The sequence below is a fragment of the Piliocolobus tephrosceles genome, chromosome 14, assembly GCF_002776525.5.
Source record: "Piliocolobus tephrosceles isolate RC106 chromosome 14, ASM277652v3, whole genome shotgun sequence".
Lineage (NCBI taxonomy): Eukaryota > Metazoa > Chordata > Mammalia > Primates > Cercopithecidae > Piliocolobus > Piliocolobus tephrosceles.
In genome coordinates this window covers 9,391,351-9,412,796 of record NC_045447.1, presented here as the reverse complement: position 1 = coordinate 9,412,796, position 21,446 = coordinate 9,391,351, and the positions used below count along the sequence as shown (strand labels likewise).

Here is a 21,446-nt window from a genome sequence, read left to right as displayed (position 1 = left end):
CCCCAAGGGTCGGAAGAGTGGCCAGATGTGCTGAGCCTCACCAAGCCACTTTTTTTCTTGTAGAGCACGCTGCTCTCCAGCCTCTCGCGCTACTTCCGCCGGGGAGCCCCCAGCTCCCCTGCCACTGGTGTCCTCCCCTCGCCGCAGGGCAAGTCCACCTCTCTCTCCAAAGCCAGCCCTGAGAGTCAAGAGCCTCTGATCCAGCTAGTGCAGGCATTTGTCCGGCATGTGCAAAGATAGGGCAGTGCTGTGCTGCCTACCTACTCCTCTTCACCAGCCGACACCGCACCCTGGCTGCCAGGGCCTATACAACGGAGGGCACCTTCTGTCACCCCCTCCCCGAGTAGCCACTTCAACCACCCACCCACTGATGTTATTTTTATACTAGATGAAGATGTCAACAGCAGGCATGGGGACTGGAGTCTTCTGTGCTTAGGCCCTCACGCTGCAGGCGCCCGCAGAGGAGCATTCCTTCCCTTCCAGCATTCCCCACAGCACGGCCAGCCAGGGATGGCGGTAGCCCAGGAGAGGGCTCTGTGCACGGGTTTCAGAATCTGTTTTCCATGCTCTGTCCCTGCAGTTTTGGTAATTCTGTGGTCTATTTATACAAATATTAAAATCCTGTTTATAGACAGCTGTGTGATAAATATTTAACTTCAAAGCCCAGGGATGATAACCTGGCTCTCAGAACCCAGAAAACTCCCCTGGCCAGGCGCCTGGGAGTGGGGCTGCAGCCTCGGGGGAAGGCAGGTATTGATGGATGGCCAGTTCACCAGCATCTCTTCATTCCTGTCCATAGGCTGAGGGTTAGGCTGAGTGGGCGCTGTTCCCTTCCTTGGCCTGCCGTGGTTGTGTCCTTGGCCCTGCTTTCGTTGGCCCAGTGGGCTGAGCTCATCCCTGGGTGAGCCTTTCTTGAAGCTCTGTGCCCTCCTATTTATAGCCCGGTTCCCCTGTCAACCCCATCTCCTCTTCAGAAGCCCCAACAGTGGGGCCTACTAGCTGTTGGCCTTCTCAGGACTGAAGTCAGAATGCCAGGTCCTGCTAGGGGCCATCTAAAACACAGCCACCACTTAGGGTTTCTAGAATCAGGCTGCCTGGGCTTCAGTCCCTGCTCAGCCACTTGCCAGTTGTGGTCCCTTGAGGAGGTGACTGTCTTGCCGATCTCATCTGTGCAATGTGGACACTTGAGGATGGCATGAGAACCCGTGGCACAGGGGCACGTGCTGGGCAAAACGCCCAACATGCAGACAGCGCGGACCGCTACCCACTTCTTGAGTTTGAACTGTCAGACACATTCTACACTCCACAATCCAAATTTAGGAAACTTTCTCTTAGGAATAAAACATTCCTTGTGCAGCTTCATGTCAGGAACAGCACTGCCCCCTGAGAGGCACAGGCCCCGCGGAAGGTAGGCAGGGCTGCACTTCCCAACTTAGAGAGCTGGGGGCCGGGGCAGCCGCAGGGCCCCTGCTCTGTGGGTCACCCCACCCAGGAAGAGTGGGGCAGAGGGTGGGTCTACCCTTCCCTTTCCCACCCTCAGGGCCAGGCCCTGACAGGAGCCCGGGTGACTCGCACACAAGGAGGGTTTATTGGCTAGAGAGCAAACGCAGGCAGAAGTAAAAACACCAGATAAAAAGTGAGTGTGGAGAGGTGGAGGCTGCGGCCGCTGGACTTGGCTTGAGCTGTGAGGGGTGGGAGGGGAGGACAGCACCGGATGATGCTGCTCCGGGCCCAACACCAGCCCTGGCCAGGCTCTCCCCTCCCAGGGGCAGCGCCCAGTCCCCAGGGGCTGCCAGAGCCCTGTGTGCCTTGCTGCATTCCCCCATGCAGCTTTTGGCAACTGAAAGGCAGGGCTCTCACTGAGTGCACCTGGGGCTTCCTGAGCCCATCTGCGGCCCCACCCTGGCCTAGGTGCTGAGTGCAGCTGCTTCAGACAGCCTCTCCCTCCTTAGTGAAGCCGGGAGGGTGGGGCGCTCAGGGATGCAGGCAGGGGCAGGGGCTCCAGAGCCACAGGTCAGAAGCAGGGCTGGGGGAGGGGCGGGGCCATTCAGCCTCAGGCACCCTCACGGCTAGGTGACCAGGAGCAGGGACAGAATGGAGTGAATTCTTCTCCCCACTCTGAACAGCAGTGTCACCAACAAGGTAAGTGGCAGGGCTACGCCCATCCTCTCCTGCCCAGGCCAGAATGTGGGGGAGTGGGGGGACCTGCCTAGCTGAGCAGTTCCAAGTAGGTGACAGGGACTTTGCCCTTCTTGTTGCCTCTCTCGCCAATGAGCCAGTCAGGGTCCATGCCAGGCAGGCTGTAGACAGTGATGAGCTGCAGAGATGGCAGTAGAGGACGGTCATGGCCTGGCCAAGGGTAGAACTGGCCCCAGGACTAAGTGGGGACAGAGCTGCCACCTCCCCATGGCCCGTGGCATGTGCTACTTTCCGTGGCTGGAGCTCATCTCACCTGCTCCATAGAGACCTGGCGGGGCAGGGATTGCCGCCTCAGAGCTGGAGGTGCCCTCTTTAACCTGCTGGTCCCCACTTTCCCATCAGGGCCCCTCCAGGCCCCATGTGCCTGATCCCAGCGCCCAGGCTGCTCCTCACCCCGCCCATTCCTGCCCCACCTTGTGGCACCAGGCCCACCTCATCAGCCAGCAGGGCCAGCTCACTGCTGTCGGCCGCCTCATAGTCGTAGAGCACCCGAGCTTTGCGGGTCCCACTGGCAGGAGGGGCCACCTCTTCCAGGCAGAGCGAGGCCTCCCCTGGAGGGGCCAGGCTGGCCACAGAGGGCACCACAGGCATAGTGGCCGCAGTGGTGGTAGGTGAGGTGCTGCTCAAGGGTGGGGAGGCAGGCTCTGTGGTGCCCACGAAGGTGCCTGGAAATCTGGAGAGGAGGGATACATCTTAGCAGTTGGGAGTCCCAGAAGGGACCCCAGAAGCAAACTCCCCTCCCCAGCCCCAGGAGCCCCACTCCATTCCCAGCTACTCACATGGCACCCTGGGAGCTGGCAGCACAAAGGGAGAAGAAGCAAAGCAAGGGAAGGGTGAGATGGCCCTACCCCCTGGTCCCTGCCATCCTCCCCACCCAGGCATTCCCTAGAAACCATCAGGGTACCCAGGGGACTCAGAGGTCAGTAAGGCCAGCCACTCTACCCTCATACACGTGAGGTGCCCAGGCCCAGAGTGGGTTCCGGCAGAGCTCTCCAACCCAGCTCTGTGTCATAGGACTTGCCCAGAGGAGCTCATGCTGCCCACGGATGGGGTCTGGGAGCCAGGGGACCCCAGTGGGCTCAGCAGTGCCGGCCCCGTACCTGCCCAGCTGCTTCTGCAAGTCCAGCATGTGCCGGTAGCACTGTGCGTAGTAGGTCGTCTGAGACTTGACGAACTCATGGAGGCAGCGCAGGTGGTTCACCTGTGGGGAAGAGGCCAGAGGCTGACTTCTAACGTCCCGCCCTCAAAAGCTTCCATCCCCATCCCTGTCCTCTACCAGACCCTGCTTTGGCATTCCAGGGTGCCCTGCCCCTATGCCCACACCCTCCCCGGTGGGACTTGCTCTGTGAGGGCCGTTCTGGGGCAGCTCTCCTGAGCCCGTGGTTCAGGCACACCTGGTGCCCGCTGAGGGTTGTGCTTTAGTGAAGGTGGGCAGGGGACTCACATGAGTGCTGCTGATTCCCTCCAGCAAGAGACGGGTCACTTCTGCTTGCCGGTCAAACTCTGTCTGGGCCACGCGGAGCTCCTGCTCGGCCTGGGCAGGGCAGGGCAGCCGTGAGCACCCACACACCACCCACCAGCTTCCTCGCAGTCTTCCCCTGGAACCCACCTGGGAGCTGCCTGTCCCTTTCCCCGGGAACACATAGAGCCTTCTAGGTCTATGCCTGACTTCATACATGGAGCCCCAACCCCAGAGAAGCTAGAGCCCCACTCAGGACCCCCACAGGCAGCTGTAGTGACAGACCCTCCCTCCATCACCCATTGGAGAAATCCACCCAGCAAGTGCATCCTGAGGGCCTACTGTGTGCTACAGGGTACTGTGGAGAAAACATTTCCCCACAGAGGGGAAACTGAGGCCCAGGGAGGGAAAGCAGTAACCCCTCCCCAGTGGGTGTGGGGCAGAGTGAGAAACAGACCAGACCCCACAGCAGCAGGTGTGCCCTGCCACACCTTCTTCCCTGAGCCCAGCCCCCCCAGGCCCCAACTCACCTTGTCCACCTCATCATTCCAGAGCTGTGGAGACGGCAGCAGGAGTGGCCAGCAGGAGAGGGGAGAGGAGGACAGCTGGACCCTAGAGCCTGTGTCCTGCCCCAGCTCCCAGACTCAACTTCTGCCCCTGCCCCTCTGCCCCACCCTCCCAAACAGGAGCTGAGACTGGGCCGAGGCAGGCCTGAGAGCTGGGGGCTGGTAGTCCCAGTCCCTCTAACATGCCTCATGCAGGAAGGGAGCAGCCAGCGGGAGTCCTGCTTCTATTTCTCCTACAGTGTCAGCCCCAGACTCTGAGTGGGGTCTGAAGAGAGACCGAGTACCCCACCCCGTCCTGACTGTTGGCTCAGGCTGGTGGGCTGGGAGGCAGGACCGTGTGACCCTGGGCCAGTCACTGAACTTTTCTGTCCTCTGGCAGAGAAAGGCAGCCTCGTGCCTGAGTCACACTGGGACTCAATGGCAAAAGAAAAACAGGGCAGTCTCCACCCTCTAGGATGTTTCTCCTTCCACTGGGCACAGGGAGGAGGCGGGAAGTGGATCCTGAAGAAGAAAGATGCTGCCCGGCCACGACCAGGAGACCCAGTGCTCCTGCCGCTTCCGGAGATCTGACCCGAGACAACAGCCTGAAATAGGGAACGCGGACCCAGGCCAGTGTGCGTGGCCCACCCATGTGGCCCCCATGCTGCTTAGGAAGTCCCCGTCCAGGAGCACTGGAAGTTGCTGTGAGAGCCAAGTAGGGTTGGTGGCCTGAGGGAGTCGCCCAGCCACAGAACGACGGCACGAAAGACACAAGGCAGCATGCTCACGACAGAGGTGAGGGTCTCACCCCTGGGGGCGGGAAGGAGAGAAAGTGGGCAGACAAGGTGCAGCAGTGGTGACAAGCACAAGGAGAGGTGTGGCCTAGTCCCCAAACTACACAGGAAATACCAGACATCCCAAGAAAGCTTAAAAACCATGACATGCGAAGCCTCCGCAATCCTGTCCTCCCCACCTCCTGCCCCGACTCCACTGGGGGCCCTGCCTGAGCCTCCTCAGGACAAGACACGCCCTGCTCCAGAACCTCTGGGCCTTAGCACAGCCTCAGCCCTCCCGCCCTCCAGGCGCTCCCCAGGCCTACACGGCAGTCCACTGCCTCCTGTCTTTAGGGGTCTGTGAACTCCAGAAAGGCACGGCCAGGCCTCCTCCTCTATCCTCAGGGCCTCCCCCAGGGCCTGGCATTCAGAGACAGCAGGAGGTGGAGGGGCCCTGAGGATGGGACAGCTGCCGCCCCGAGTTCTCCACACTACTCGGTGTGGCTGGCCCTGACGCCAGCTCCCGCGTTTTGCAGAGGGGAAGCAAGTCCAGCTCCATGGCCACAGGGCACCGGGGCCAGGCCGTGGACAGAGGTGGGGGCCGCTGCCCCTCCCCAGTGTCTCAGGACTGACCTGATCACATGGCAGTGCCCCCACCTTACCCGCTGGCCTCTAGCTCCTGTGCAGTCAGAGGCAGTGGCATGGGACTTGGGGAGAGAGGAGGACGAGGGGTGGGGTGGGGGTGGGGTGCGCTTACCGCGGAGGCGCTGGCCGAGAGAATGTAATTACGAGGTCTAGTCTCCTGAAAGTCAGGCACCGTCTGGCGGGGAACAGAGTTCATGTGGGGAGGGAGTCACCCTGGGCCAGGGCCAGGGTCGAGGTCAGGAGGCTACCCCAGAGTCTTGCACAAGGAGATGCCAGGAGGCCTAACCCCAGGGACAGGGGGATACAAACACAACACAAACCCTCTTCTTCTGACTCCAACCACCTGGAGATGAGGGGCCAAGGGACTTGGAGAGTCCAGACAAAGATCAAGCGGCTGTAGGCACTGGAGCCCAGGAGAGCAAATGCGGTGAGGAGACAGCCGAGGCTGCCTGAGCAAGTCACAGGCTGGGCTCTCCTCTCCCAGGGGCCACAGCCCCCTCCTCCCAAGACCAGTGGCTCAGATGCCCCAGGGTCCCACAAACACAGCCCACCCCCACCTGGGATGGCTTTTTCCATCCCAGAATCTGCACACCACATCTCTCGCTCCTGCATCAAGGGCCAGGCCCTTCCCGACAAGGGTGGACAGATGGATGCATGGGCAGACAGAGTGACAGACGTCCAACATTTGCAAAAAGCTGACTCACAGGCCCCAACGCCTGGCATCCCCCCCCAAACCAGAGGCCCTGCACAGTAGAGGCTCTGGCGGGGAGACCAGCTGCTTGCAAAATGCCCCAAGGATGTGGGCTGGCCATGGCACCGTGGGTCCACGGGCAAGATGGGCAGACCGGAAGCAGCACAGCGCATGGGACAGGTATACTCACATCTCCCTCACACTGAGCCAAGTTACCCAAAGCAGGACGGAAAGGAACAAAAACAAAGAGTTAGTGAGTCCATAGCGCAGGCAGGAGCAGGCCCCCCAGGCCCCAGTGGGAGGGGACACCAGGCGGTCAGGCGGAGGGAGGCACCACAGCCTGCCCTCCTGAAGAGTCCTAACGTGTGCGTGCTTATGAGCACAGAGCTGTGGGGCTTGAGTCCTCTGGAATGCTGTTCCCCGGGCTGCCCAAGTCCTAGCTCTGGAAAGGGTGGCCTGGCCCAACCCCAGGATACGAGGTTGTCCAGGCCCACCAGGCAAAGGAGAGGTCACACCACTGCAATGACTAAGGAAAGGCTCCCCTGGCCTGGCTGATGGAGCGTGTTCTGGCTGAGTTACTCCAGAGACGTTGTCTGGCCCTGAGTGACGGGGGAGACTGTCCTGGTCAGGTGACTTAAAAGAGGTCATCCCAACAGGCACAGGTCACCCTAGCCAACCCCAAGTTGAAACAGCTATACCCTTGCCTCTGATCTAGACCCCACACACTTGAGTGACCTGAGACCCTGCACAGTTTTCGCCAGGGGCAGCGCAGGTTCTGGGGCACACTATGGAAGCGGAACACAAGGTGTATGGGCAGCTGTGAACCCAGGCTGGGCCTGGCCTCCCTCGGCTAATCACCTGGCAGCCACAGGTAGCCATCTCCCTAGCAGGCCCTGGGCCTGGGAGTTCCCTCTGCAAGGTGTGAGGCAGCCTTTAGGCCCTGCACCCCTAAGCAACCTCTCGTGCCAGGAGGGTGTTCACCCTTGGGCCCAGCTCCTCTAATCCTGGCCTCGCCCTGGGCACACTGTCCCAGGCTACGTCCCATTGACCCCGCCAGGCTGAACAGGCCTCAGTGAGCTGGGAGTGAAGGGGGCGCCAGACAGCCCAGGCCCTATCCAATCTCATAAGGCTGCTTGATAAGGCCCCTCAGACACAGCCCTGAGCAAGTGGGTGGTCCAGCTCCCAGGTTCTCCACACCATCGTGGGGGCGCCTGAGCACAGGGACCCTGGGCCTGACGTTCAAGCAGCAAGTAGTAGAGTTAGTAAGAAGGTGCCATACCTGGGCAGAGCCGGGGACAGAGCCGAGCATCTAGGAGGGCAGGGCATGCAGGAGACTCCAGCTGCCTGGCAGGGTGACTGTGGGGTACCCTGCACCCAGCTGGGGGCACTGCTAGTCCACCCACACCGTAAATGTCTCCCTGGGAACCAGAGCTCGGGGGCCACCAAGGCTCCCTTGAGGGCAGGGACAGAGAGGCTCAGCCCAGCAGCCCCCAGCCAGGCATCTCCAGCCAGGGAGAGGGGAGAGAGGTCATGCCAAACACCAGGTCCCTTCATGCCCCCACCCCTTGGCTCCAGCCAGAGCCTGGGGGCCAGGAGGCCGGTGGCAACACCTACCGTGGCTTTGGCTTCTGCAGCCTTGGCCTTCTTCAGCCTCGCTTTGCAGGCATCCAAGTCCAGACGCCGGTTTTGGAGGAGCCGCCTCTCCTTCTACAGGGCAGGGCATGGAGACAGTGAGAGCCTGGGCCGCCCTGGGAGACCCAGAGCCATGCATGGCAAGATTGGTGCTGGGGACTATTGAGTCAAGACAGGGAAACTAAGGCCCAGTGATAGGAGGTCACTCAGTCCAAAGGAGCCCTCTCTGGGGAGGCCCCAGGAGTTTTTAGCCCCAGCACTGGAAGAGAGCCTGTCCTCAAAGGCTCGGAGGAGAGGACTGCCACGGTTACCATGAAGCTCTGAGGAGAGAACTGCCATGGCTACCATGAGGCGTAGTAGTCCCAGGGCCCTCACCGAGATGGTCTTCCAGTCCCCCTCCAGGAAGTTGCGCAAGGGTGTGAGGAAGCTGATGGAAGCCGTGTGGATAAAATCCCTCTCCGCAGCTCCCAGTTGCTTTTCAGCTTCTGCCACCTTGATCAGTGTCTTCCCTGAGAAAACAGAGTTGAAGGGTGAGGAAGGTCAGGCTCAGGCTGCTCTGATCTACAGGCAGCAGGAGAGGGCTCAGAAGAGCTTGCTGAAGAGCAAGGGCCGGGGCGCTCAGTGCAGAACGCTTTGCCTGGGAAGAAGTAGAAGGAACCTACACCACACCATCAACTGGGGACTGACAAATAAACAGGGGGACAGCCAAAATATGAAACACAATGCAGCCATTATAAAGATGGGAGTTAGACTTCCAGAATGTCAGAGAAAGGAGCTCAACAAATCCCCTCCCCAAAAAGGTAACAATAAACTGGACACCACGCCAGGTGTGGTGGCTCACACCTATAATCCTAGCACTCTGGAAGGCTGAGACAGGAGGATCACTTGAGCTCAGCAGTTCGAGACCACCCTGGGCAACATAGTGAGACCCTGTCTCTTTGAAAATGAAACAAATTGAAAGAAAACTGGACATAATTGTCAAAAACATCCATTTCTGGACTCTGGAAATTGACCAAGGCAAAAAACAAATTAAAAAGCATTTAATCAAGAAAAACTGCTGGGCTGGATGCTGTGGCTCACATCTGTAATCCCAGCACTTTGGAAAACCAAGGTGGGCAGACTGCTTGAGCCCAGCTGTTCAAGACCAGCCTGGGCAACATGGCAAAACCTCATCTTTATAAAAAATAAATTAAAAAAATAAGAAAAATGAGCAGCGCCTCAGAACCTATGGGGCACTGTCAAGTGAACCAACATGTGAATAACATGAGTTCCAGAAGAGGAGAAAATAAGGCAGAAAAAATATCTGAAGAAACAATAAGAGGCTGGGAAAGCTGGCTCATGCCTATAATCCCAATACTTTGGGAGGCCTAGGCGGGAGGATCATTTGAACCCAGGAGTTTGAGGCTATAGTAGTAGGCTATAATTGTACCACTGCACTCCAGTCTGGGTGACAGAGCAAGATCATGTCTTAAAAGGAAAAGAAAAAACATGGTTTCATTCATCACATACAAGAGAGCTACAGTAAGATAAATTGTCTTCTCATTGGAAACAACAGAGGCCAGATAGCAGTAAGATGATATATTACTGCTTATGATGAATTTATGATGATAAATTACTATTTATTCAAAGTAAAGAAAAAACTGTTCATCCAGGAATTCTATATATAGCAAAACAATCCTTCAAAAGTGAAGGCAAGGCCGGGCTTACACCTGTAATCCTAGCACTTTGGGAAGATGAAGTGGGTGTGTCACTTGAGGTCAGGAGTTCAAGACCAGCCTGGACAACATGGTAAAACCTCATCTCTACTAAAAATAGAAAAATTAGCTGGGTGTGGTATGCATCGGTAATTCCAGCTACTTGGGAAACTGAGGCAGGAGAATTGCTTGAACCCAGGAGGCGGAGGTTGCAATGAGCCAGCGTCACACCACTGCACTCCAGCCTGGGCAACAAGAGCAAGACTGTCTTAAACAAAAAAAAAAAAAAAAAAAAAAAAAGATACGGACGGGCGCGGTGGCTCACACCTGTAATTCCAGCACTTTGGGAGGCCGAGTCGGGCGGATCATGAGGTCAGGAGTTCAAGATCAGCCTGACCAACTTGGGGAAACCCTGTCTCTACTAAAAATACAAAAATTAGCCAGGCGTGGTGGCAAGCAGCTGTAATCCCGGCTGAGGCAGGATAATCGCTTGAAACCAGGAGGTGGAAGTCACAGTGAGCCAAGATCGCACCACTGCACTCCAGCCTGGGTGACAGAAAAAAAAAAAAATCCAAAGATACACTTTAAAGACATGAATGGGCTGAAAAATGCATAACAGGTATGCAGTAACCACGAGAGAGCTAGCACGGCTCTACTACTACAGACAAAATAGACTTTAAGACAAAATTGTGGCCGGGCGTGGTGGCTCAAGCCTGTAATCCCAGCACTTTGGGAGGCCGAGACGGGTGGATCACGAGGGCAGGAGATCGAGACCATCCTGGCTAACACGGTGAAACCCCGTCTCTACTAAAAATACAAAAAACTAGCCGGGCGAGGTGGCGGGCGCCTGTAGTCTCAGCTACTCAGGAGGCTGAGGCAGGAGAATGGCGTGAACCCGGGAGGCGGAGCTTGCAGTGAGCTGAGATCCGGCCACTGCACTCCAGCCTGGGCGACAGAGCAAGACTCCATCTCAAAAAAAAAAAAAAAAGACAAAATTGTACTGGAGACAAAGAGTAGTACTTTATAATGATAAAAGAGTCAATTCATCAGGAAGATGCACAAATATAAACATACAGACCTAAGACAGTTCCAAAATACATAAGGCAAATACTGACAAAGAGAGAAATAGACAATTCAACAATAATAGTTGGAAACTTCAATACTCTGCTTTTTTTTTTTTTGAGATGGAGTCTCGCTCTGTCTCTCAGGCTGGAGTGCGGTGGCGCGCTCTCGGCTCACTGCGACCTATGCCTCCCGGGTTCAAACGATTCTCCTGCCTCAACCTCCCAAGTAGCTGGGATTATAGACGCGCACCAGCATGCCCAGCTAATTTTTTGTATTTCTAGTAGAGGCCTACTTGTGAGGCTGAGGCAGGAGAACATGGGAGGCGTAGGTTGCAGTGAGCCGAGAGCATGCCACTGCACTCCAGCCTGGGCGACAGAGCAAGACTCCGTCTCAAAAAAAAAAAAAAAAAAAAAAAAATTATGCTAGGTAAAAGCAGCTAAATGCAAAAAACAACATATCATATGACTCCATTTATATAAAATATTCAGAGAAAAGATGAACTTACAGGGACCAAAAACACGTTAGTGGTTGGCTGGCTGGAGGTGAAAATGGGGCTTGACAATAGACATGAAGGACTTTTGGGGTGTGATGGAAATGTCCTTTAAATTAGACTGTGGGCCGGGCACGGTGGCGCACTCCTATAATCCCAGCACTTTGGGAGGCCAAGGTGAGAGGTCACTTCAGTTTAGGAGTTTGAGATCAGCCTGGGCAACATAGCGAGATCCCCGTCTCTACAGAAAAATACAAAAATTAGAAGGACATGGTGGTGGACACCTGTAATCCCAGCTAATCAGGAAGCTGAGGTGGAAGGATGCCTTCAGTCCAGAAGGCAGAGGTTGTAGTGAGCCGGGATTGCGCCACTGCACTCCAGCCTGGGTGACAGAGTGAGACTCTGCCTCAAAAAAAAAAAAAGTTAAGATTGTGGAGATGTTTGTACAACTCTGTAAATTTACTACAAATCACTGAATTATACACTTACACGCATTTTTTTTTTTTTTTTTTTTTTAAACGGAGTCTGGCTCTGTCACCCAGGCTGGAGTGCAGTGGCCGGATCTCAGCTCACTGCAAGCTCCTCCTCTCGGGTTTACGCCATTCTCCTGCCTCAGCCTCTGGAGTAGCTGGGACTACAGGCGCCCACCACCTCGCCCGGCTAGTTTTTTGTATTTTTTAGTAGAGACGGGGTTTCACTGTGTTAGCCAGGATGGTCTCGATCTCCTGACTTTGTGATCCGCCCGTCTCGGCCTCCCAAAGTGCTGGGATTACAGGCTTGAGCCACCGCGCCCGGCTATTACACGCATTTTATAACGTCTAGCTTATACTTGGATAAAATTTCAAAATGAAAAAAAAGATGGATGTGGTTCTATAAACGCTCGAGTGAAAAGATACCTGCAATATGATGTCAAGTTAAAAAGTCAGGTTCCGGCTGGGTGCGGTGGCTCACGCCTGTAATCCCAGCACTTTGGGAGGCCAAGGTGGGCAGATCACTTGCGGTCAGGAGTTGGAAACAAGCCTGGCCAACATGGTAAAATGCCGTCTCTACTAAAAATACAAAAAAGCCAGATGTGCTGGTAGGCACCTATAACGCCAGCTACTTGGGAGGCTGAGGCAGGAGAATTTCTTGAACCCGGGAGGCGGAGGTTGCAGTGAGCCGAGATTACGCCACTGCACTCCAGCCTGGACAACAGAGTGAAACTCCATCTCCAACAACAACAAAAAAAGTCAGGTTCCCAGATGGCACACAATATGATTCCATTAAAAAATATACACAAATAGGCCAGGTGCGGTGGCTCACACTTTGGGAGGCTGAGGCAGGCGGATCACCTGAAGTCAGGAGTTCAGGAACAGCCTGGCCAACATGGTGAAACCCTGCCTCTACTAAAACACAAAAATTAGCTGGGTGTGGTGGTGGGCGCCTGTAGTCCCAGCTACTCAGGAGGTTGAGGAAGGAGAATCGCTTGAACCTGGGAGGCACGGGTTGCAGTGAGCTGAGATCACACCACTGCACTCTAGCCTAGCTGATGGAGTGAAACTGTGTCTCAAAAACACACACACACACAACCAAAACTGATGAAGAGAAGATTCCATTTTTTACTCTTTTTTTTCTGCATAGAGTTTTTACATTTAGAATGAATTCAGGTATTATTTGTATAATTATTTTTTTAAAGTAAAAAAAGAAAGGAAGGGAGGGAGGGAGAATCAGAGCTAGAGACCATGACCCCTAGTCCCTGGCTGTGAGGCCTGCTCACCATAGGGGGTGGTCGGCCCCAGCTCACTGGCCGCGTCTGCCATGTACTGAGCCAGCAGCTCCCCGTTGGTGACCCTTGAGGGGACCTTCCTGTCCAGCTTCTCATACAGGAACTCCTCCACTCGGGCACCTGTGGGGAGACAGCAGCCAAAGCCACAGGGATCCTCAGTTCAAGCCCAAAGATGAAACACAAACAGACCCAGACCTGGCCCTGCCCACAGGTGCACTTGGCCTGCTGACTTCCTTGCTCATGCCCAACCCTGAGACTGCTGCAATTGACCCAGCACTATACGGAGGAGAAAGCCAGGGCCCATCCACTTCTCCCTTATTAATATGATTACAGAACATAATACATGCTTGCATAGTTCTCTGCTCCTGGCACCCAACAGTTATCTGGCCCCTCAATGAACCACAGAGCAGATTTACAGGCAGACACACAGCATGACCCGGAGCCACCCTCCTTTCCCCGGATGTCCTGCAGGTCACTTCTGCTTGACCTTGGAGGCCTGCCTGGGTGTGCTCCCGGCAGTCCCTTCATCTCTGGGCCTTGCTGACCTCTTGAAAGTGACCAGGTTTGGGCCGGACACGGTGGCTCATGCCTGTAATCCCAGCATTTTGGCAGGCCAAGGCGGGTGGATCATTTGAGGTCAGGAGTTCAAGACCAGCCTGGCCAACATGGTGAAACCCCTTCTCTACTAAAAATACAAAAATTAGCTCGGTGTAGTGGCATGTGCCTGTAATCCCAGCTACTCAGGAAGGTGAGGCAGGAGAATCGCTTGAACCCGGGAAGCAGGGGTTGCAGTGAGCCAAGATCGTGCCATTGCACTCCAGCCTGGGCGACAGAGCAAAACTCCATCTCAAAAAAAAAAAGAGAGAGAGTGACCAACCAGGTGTGTGTTTTGCCTGCCTCTTCTCCCATGTGTGTTTTAGCTTCCAGGCATTTTCAGTCTTCTGTGCAAAACTCAGTATTTCCACTGCCCTGGAGTGTCTGGCAGCCCAACACAGAGTCCCCCGTTTTCTTTTAACTGTCCCTCCTCAACAGCCTTGAGCCTAAGAGTCTAGCTGAAACCCTGGCTGCAGCCCCACCCCACCTGTGCCACAGCAGGGCCAGGCCTCCCATGACTGTATCCCTGCCCCACAACTGCGTCCCTCCCCAGGCCCACCAGCACACACTCACTGGGGTTGGGCTGCAGCAGCACCTCTGTCTGCCTCAAGATCTTCTCTGTCCAGTTCTTGGTGCTGTCTGCCCGGGCCAGAAGGTTTTCAAAGTGGGCATCAAGCTCAGTCTTCTCAGCCTGGCCAAATTTCTCCTCCGTGAACTATGCAGCAGGGAAGGCCAAGGGGTGGGGAGGGCTCAGGAGGTGGGGGAGTGGAGGGGAAAGGGAGGACTGCCCCCACCAGCAGGAACCTAGGCAGGCCCCAGGGTCAGGGAACCGCCCCGAGGGTGATACTGTGTGACCTGGAAGGGCCTCACTGTTTTCCCATTTGTGAAACGAGGTGGCTGGACCAGAGTATGGGAACCACAGCTTCTTCTGGAAATCCAATGAATCCCCACAAAATGCACATTCATACACAATCTGACCCACGGCTTAGGCGGGTGAGGACCCCTGGGGAGGCCAGCCCTAGGGTCCTTAGAGCCTGACTCTGAAGGAGAGGACTTGGTAGAAAGTGTTCGGGACAAACGGGGCGGGGAGCAGGGTCTGGGGTTATCAGGGGGCTCCACGGGCATCTGGGAGCTGCTAGGGAAAGGGTGCCCGAGGAGGGAGGGGAAGAACCCAGGGTCAGGGTTCAGAAGGGCCTGATTCAAAAGTCTTAGTTCTGCCACGGTCAAGCTGTGTGACCTTGGGCAAGGGGCTCTGCCTCTCTGAGCACTGGTTTCCTGAGCTGAAAAAAGGGAATAATAGCACCTCCCTCATAGGTCATGAGGATGAAAGAGGAAAGATGTGGGTTAGCCATAAAGGCTGGGTCTGCTACAGTGCTGCTGCCCCACGTACGGCACCGGTGCTACGAGCTGATGGGTGCAGAGACGTCTGGGAAGGAAGGGGAATGCAGGGAGGGAGGAGGACCAGACGGCTGGCTTTGGCCACCTCGTAGGGTAGATGGAAACACTGCCAGCCTATCAGAGCCAGTGGCGGGGCACACCCAGGGCCCAGATGTCGCATGGGTCCCCATCAAAGCTGGCAGAAGAAGCCACGAGTTACCTAGGAACAACCAGAAACTGGTCCAAGTCCTGACCTAAGGGTTTCCTCACGACCCCATCAACCTCTACCGCAGGAAGGGCTGTTTCCCACTTCACAGACGCCGCCACTGAGGCTGAGCAAGCAGCAGGGCCACGCAGGAGTCGGGTCAGCCATGAATCATCCCTGGGTGCAATCAGCTCCAGCAGCGGCAGGGGGTGGGGGTCTGGGCGGCCACCAGGAGCTCAGCAGCCATCAATTATGTAGCAGAGCTTGGGTTTCTCCCTGCAGGGCTGGGAGGGCCCAGCTGCCAGGGGTAAGGCCTCAGCTCCAGACCAGCTGCTCCTCCCCGACCCTGGCTGGCTCTGCCTCCTCTTCCTCCTCACACTCCCCAAACAGACCTTCCAGAGCAGAGGCTCAGCCTTCCTCGGCCCGTCGTGGCTCTATCACCTCACTCAGTCCTTTGAGGTGGGTGGCATTCACCCCATTTCCCAAATGAGGAAACCAAGGCTCAGAGAGGCAAAGTCTCCTTTCTGGGCCTGAGAGCCCCTGCCTGGACAATGCAGATAACAGGATCTAGCTCATTGGTTATTTGGCCACAGTATGGGGCTGATAAATGTTAGCTAGTATTATCATCACCATCATTAATGAAAAGCCTTGGCTAGGCGCAGTGGCTCATGCCTATAAGCCCAGCACTTTGGAAGGCTGATGTGGGCGGATGGATTGAGCCCAGGAGTTCAAGACCTGCCTGGGCAACATAGTGAGACCTCATCTCTACAGAAAAAAAAAAGAAAAAAGAAAAAAAAAAAAGAAAGAAAAAACAGGCCCAGCACAATGGCTCATGCCTATAATCCCAGCACTTTGGGAGGCTAAGCCAGGGGGATCACGAGGTCAGAAGATCGAGACCATCCTGACTAGCAAGGCGAAACCCCTTCTCTACTAAAAATACAAAAAATTAGCCAGGCATGGTGGTGGGCACGTGTAGTCCCAGTAACTGGGGAGGCTGAAGCAGGAGAATGGCATGAACCCGGAAGGTGGAGCTTGCAGTGAGCCAACATCGCACCACCGCACTCCAGCCTGGGCGACAGAGCTCGATTCAGTCTCAACAACAACAAAAAAATTAGCTGGGCGTGGTGGCACACACCTGTAGTCCCAGATACTCAGGGGGCTGAGGTGGTGAGGTGGGAGCCCAGGAGGCGGAGGTTGCAATGAGCTAAGATCATGTCACTGCACTCCAGCCTGGGTGAGAGAGCAAGAACCTGCCTTAAAAAAAGAAAGACTTTGGGAGGCCGAGGCAGGCGGATCATGAGGTCAGGAGTTCGAGACCATCCTGGCTAACACGGTGAAACCCCGTCTCTACTAAACATACAAAAAATTAGCCGGGCGGGGTGGCAGGTGCCTATAGTCCCAGCTACTTGGGAGGCTGTCAGGAGAATGGCGTGAACCTGGGAGGTGGAGCTTGCAGTGAGCTGAGGTCCGGCCACTGCACTCCAGCCTGGGCGACAGAGCAAGACTCCGTCTCAAAAAAAAAAAAAAAAAAAAAAAGAGAGAGAGAGAAGTTCTACCAGGCTTTCCCAAGCTAGAGGGCATTTATCCCATGTCCACTGCAGCCTGCCTGGCTCCATGATGACGATGCCACCACCTCTCTGGCTTTTATAAGCATTACTTCTACCACTACTATTACTGTTACTGCAATGACTACTAACAGTACTAGTACTATCACTCCTCCTGCCCTCTCCCACCCCCACTGGCCAAATCTGCCTTAGGTTTTCTTGCCTCGGTGCCCTTATCTGGGCTGCTCCTGCCACTTGGACCAACGTCACAAGCCCCTCCCTACTTTCTGGGCATAGTTCAGGGGCCCTCCATGCAGGAAACCATCCCAGAATGACCCATACAAAAGGGATCCTGCCCTCTGGATCCTCATCTCAGGGCCAAGGCCTTGTTCCTTGCTGGATCGAGGAGGCTCTTAAAGTTGTTTCTCGTACCTGCAGGCACTGGGAGGTTCCCGAGCCCATCACATGTACTGATCAGGAAGAACCCCTCTCCCATCCCTCCCGGCTGTCTCTCATCCAGGCCAGCTTGGTCTCAGGCAGAGCCCCTCTACAGCCTCTCCTGCCAGGTCACATTTCAGGCCCCTCTGTCCCCTGGCCTGCTACTCTGCCCCAATCCTGCCAAGGGGAAGGGGTTTGGTGCTGGAGTCCGAGGCTGCTCCCGGGAAAATGGCAGCAGTGGGGTGGGCGTGCGGAGCAGAGAAAGCCTCTATTTATAAAGCTCCCAGCTCACTCCCTCCCACCCCGAGGCTGGGGCCTGACTGCTGGCTCCCACTCCAGTAACAGTGACCCTGTGGGGCAGCCCCCACCAAGCAGAGCCACACCTAGGCCCTGCTCTGCCTAGGCCCTGAGAGCCCTGGCCAGGTCAGGCAGCAGGGCCCCAGCCCTAGCAGGGAACTGGCAGATCAGGTTCTTCCCAGATGTGGAAGATAGTGTGGTTGCCATACCAACAGCAAAGTGGGTTACCCCCCTCCCAGATGGACTGGGGCCATCCAATCCGAGGGGCTCTGGGATCCTGGCATCTCCACTAGGGCTGGGGCTGCCCACCAGACTTGGAACACTTTAAGCAGTGAATTCTCGCTGGGATGCTAATCCTCAACGGGACACAGCACTTTCTAGTAAACATGACTATATGGGTTGCTGGCTGTGTCTGGGCTCCTGGGGAGGGGAGGGGAGTGCCGGGGTTGGGGGTGGGGAGAGAACTGTACTCAACAGAAACAACAAGGATGACAACGACAAAGACAATACTACAGGACCTGCTCCCAGAGCCCTGGGATGGGCCAGCCCCAGAACTGCGGAATCCCACTGAATCCCATAACCACGGTGTTACACCTGATTTACAGAAGGGGAGGGCGGGGCTCAGAGAGAAGTGACTTGTCCAAGGGCACATGCTGAATGGGTGCAATATTAACCACGGTGACACCAATAATGAGCTTGCCTCTGGTGAGCACACATATGCAGAGTCCCACAGAATCCTCGCATCTGCCCTGGGAGGCGGGAATACTGATCCCATTTTTCAGACTGAGAAACTGAGGCCCAGTGAGGTGAAGGCACCTCCCCCAAGGTCACAGGAGGGCACTTTCCCACCCACACCTGAGCCTAGGTCTTCCCATGATGTTGAGCTGCCTGTTTCTCTCTGCCCCTAAACGGATAGGACTTGTTCCAATCTCACTATCGTGGGCCTGAACAGCTTCCCAGGCAGATCCAGCCCTCTCCCCACCCCCAAGGCCTAGGGACGAAGGAAACAGACCTCCCGTGGAGCAGAAAGGAAACAGCTCCTGGCTTCCGGCCTGACTATCCAAGCGTGTGAAATGGCCATGAGGGACTCATGACACCAGCCGCCCACTGCACAGGTGCGGAGACTGAGGCTCGGAGAAGGGGTTGTGGCGGACGCATGAGTCCCTGGGCCTGGGACCCAGGTCGCTAAATGCCCCACCAGGCGCCAGTCACTGCTGGACAAGGGCAGGGAGGTAGGACCCAGCCGGTGCCTCCTCCCCTCCTCAGCCGGGCAGGCGCCAGGGGAGCAGGATAACCCAACTGGCTCAAAGGGTGGGCACCGGTGCCTCACTCCAGGCAGTAGGGCCGGGCCGCCGGGGCTCTTTCCCTCTTCTGGTCAGCAAGGGCTCAGTGGGGCAGAGGTGTGCCCGCGGCGGGGACGGGGGCAGCAGCCCGGGAGGGCTTCCCCGCGTCCCCAGGCGTCTGCCGCAGGGTGCTCCCCGCCCGCCGCACATCCGGGCCCCGGGCGCACGGCGCGACGCCAGGCCTCACCTGCACGGCCCGGGTGAAGAAGATGCCCGCGTCCGACGCCAGCTTCTTCATGTTGAAGTCCATGGTGCGCCTGCAGGGCCGCCGCGCACGGGCCGAGCGCAGCCCGCAGCCCCAGGCCCAGCCGCCGCCGCTAACCGCACCCCGCCCACCTGCTGCGGGGCACCAGCCCTCCGCGCACCCGCAGCAGCCGCCGAGCCAGTCCGAGCGCGCAGGGCGGGGCGCGGCGGCCGCGGGACGGAGGAGGCGGGGTGCGGAGCCCGCGAGGCGGAGCTAGGGGGCGGGGGCGGAGCTGACGGCGCCGGGGCGGAGCGAGACGGCAGTGGGGCGGAGCTAGAGGGGCGGGGGCGGGGACGGATTGGCGGGAGCTGGGCGGAGGTGGGGGGGGCGGGGCCGGGGGGACCGGGGCGGGGGCCGGGGGCAGGGGGGCGGAGCTAGATGGGTGGTGGCGTGGCCTTGGCACGGCCAGAGCCGGTTGCGGGGCGGGTGCAGTGTCCCGCTGGGCAGTGCTCGCTGCTGCCGCCCTGCGCCTGCTGCCGCCGCCGCTTAGGCCGGCCTTTTTTTTCTTTACTAAAATTATTATTAAAACTGGAACACGGCGGGGCACGGTGGCTCAAGCCTGTAATCCCAGCTCTTTGGGAGGCCGAGACGGGCGGATCACGAGGTCAAGAGATCGAGACCATCCTGGCTAACACGGTGAAACCCCGTCTCTACTAAAAAATACAAAAAAACTAGCCGGGCGAGGTGGCGGGTGCCCGTAGTCCCAGCTACTCGGGAGGCTGAGGCAGGAGAATGGCGTGAACCCAGGAGGCGGAGCTTGCAGTGAGCTGAGAACCGGCCACTGCACTCCAGTCTGGGCGACAGAGCCAGACTCCGTCTCAAAAAACAAAAAAAAACTGGAACTCATGTGCTCTTAGATGATTGCAGGTACACACCATAATTACATATTATTTGACATCTTACCAATGCTTTTCAAAATTTTTAATTGTTAAATATGTATTTACAGTGTACAAGGTGATAAAATTGTGGAATGATGAAATCAAGTTAATTTACATGTCCATCACCTCACCTACTTTTTTTTGTGGTGAGAACATTTCAAATGTACTCTTTTAGCAATTATGCAATACTTTTTTTTTTGTAGACAGAGTCTTGCTCTGTCACCCAGGCTGGAGTGCAGTGGTGTGATCTCAGCTCACTGCATCCTCCACCTCCCCGGCTCAAGCGATTCTCCTGCTTCATTCAGCCTCTCGAGTAGCTGGGACTACAGGTGCCCACCACCATGCCCCACTAATTTTTTGTACTTTAGGAGAAATGAGGTTTCGCCATGTTGCCCAGGGTGGTCTTGAACTCCTGATCTCAGGCAATCTGCCTGCCTCAGTCTCCCAAAGTCACTAAGTGACTGTGGTCACCAATCTGTGCAATAGATCTCTAAAATGGGCCTCTGTTGCTTTCTCCTCCCCCTACGCTGTGCCTGCTGCCTCTCCCCTATTTGTGCCTCTTCATCTCTGTTCTCTTTATTCGTATCCCCTCTCCTGTTCCTATTTCTTCCACTCTGTTTCCCTTGGGTTTCCTCCCTTTACTCCTCCCCTCTGACCTCTCCTCCTCTCTTCTGCCCTGACCTCGGTGACTGAGCCAGCCTGACCAAGATGGAGAAACTCTATCTCTACTAAAAATACAAAATTAGCCAGGTGTGGTGGCGCATGCCTGTAATCCCAGCTACTTGGGAGGCTGAGGCAGGAGAATCGCTTGAATCCCCAAGAAATACTAGGCAGACAGGGGCAGGTCCCTGGCAAAACCCTACATTCCAGCTGAAAAGCCTGAATCCTGTGGCCCAACGTGAGGCAGGAGGTTGCGGTGAGCCGAGATCACTCCATTGCATTCCAACCTGGGCAACAAGAGCAGAATTCCGTCTCAAAAAAACAAATCAAGATGTAGGCCGGGCGCAGTGGCGAACGCCTGTAATCCCAGCACTTTAGGAGACCAAGGCAGGCGGATCATCTGAGGTCAGGAGTTTGAGACCAGCCTGGACAACATGGTGAAACCCCATCTCTACTAAAAATACCAAAAATTAGCCCGGCATGATGGTGTGCGCCTACAGTTCCAGCTACTAGGGAGGCTAAGGCAGGAGAATAGCTTGGACCGGGAAGGCAGAGGTTGCAGTGAGCCATTGCATTCCAGCCAGGGCAACAGGAACGAAACTCCGGCCAGGCACGATGGCCCACACATGTAATTCCAGCACTTTGGGAGGCCCAAGTGGTTGGATCACGAGGTCAGGAGTTTGAGACCAGCCTGGCCAAGATGGTGAAACCCCATCTCTACTAAAAATCCAAAAATTAGCCAGGCGTGGTGGTGTGCATCTGTAGTCCCAGCTACAAGGGAGACTGAGGCAGGAGAATAGCTTGAATCCAGGAGGCGGAGGTTGCAGTGAGCCGAGATCATGCCACTGCACTTCAGCCTAGGCTACAGAGCAAGACTCTGTCTCAAAAAAAAAAAAAAAAAAAAAGCC

At 56.3% G+C, this 21,446-nt stretch overlaps 2 protein-coding genes across 6 annotated transcripts in view; one reads left to right on the top strand and one right to left on the bottom strand.

Annotated features, from left to right (window-relative positions):
* The window catches only part of NUP188 (nucleoporin 188), a 67,917-nt gene extending 67,283 nt beyond the window's left edge, over positions 1–634 (top strand). For 3 of the 4 annotated variants that reach the window (XM_023216988.2, XM_023216986.2, XM_023216985.2), the window contains one exon: positions 64–632. In XM_023216988.2, the coding sequence (XP_023072756.2) occupies positions 64–240 (177 nt within the window). In that variant the 3' untranslated portion in view covers positions 241–632. Of the gene's footprint in view, positions 1–63 lie in introns of all 4 variants that reach the window. The other variant, XM_023216987.3, reaches the window with a different exon arrangement.
* A 703-nt stretch (positions 635–1,337) lies between these two features.
* On the bottom strand, positions 1,338–19,186 carry SH3GLB2 (SH3 domain containing GRB2 like, endophilin B2). 2 transcript variants are annotated; one of them, XM_023216990.2, is made up of 11 exons: positions 18,944–19,186; positions 14,126–14,267; positions 12,950–13,078; positions 8,320–8,453; positions 7,927–8,019; positions 5,734–5,796; positions 4,189–4,284; positions 3,644–3,733; positions 3,300–3,400; positions 2,632–2,872; positions 1,338–2,317 (listed from the first exon to the last, which is right to left on the bottom strand). In XM_023216990.2, exons 1-11 carry the CDS (start codon positions 19,004–19,006, stop codon positions 2,210–2,212), a joined length of 1,260 nt encoding a protein of 419 aa, XP_023072758.1. In that variant the 5' UTR covers positions 19,007–19,186; the 3' UTR covers positions 1,338–2,209. The 2 variants fall into 2 exon arrangements, with proteins under 2 accessions (XP_023072758.1, XP_023072759.1); XM_023216991.2 differs by having other exon boundaries at positions 4,189–4,212.
* Between the last annotated feature and the right edge of the window lie 2,260 nt (positions 19,187–21,446).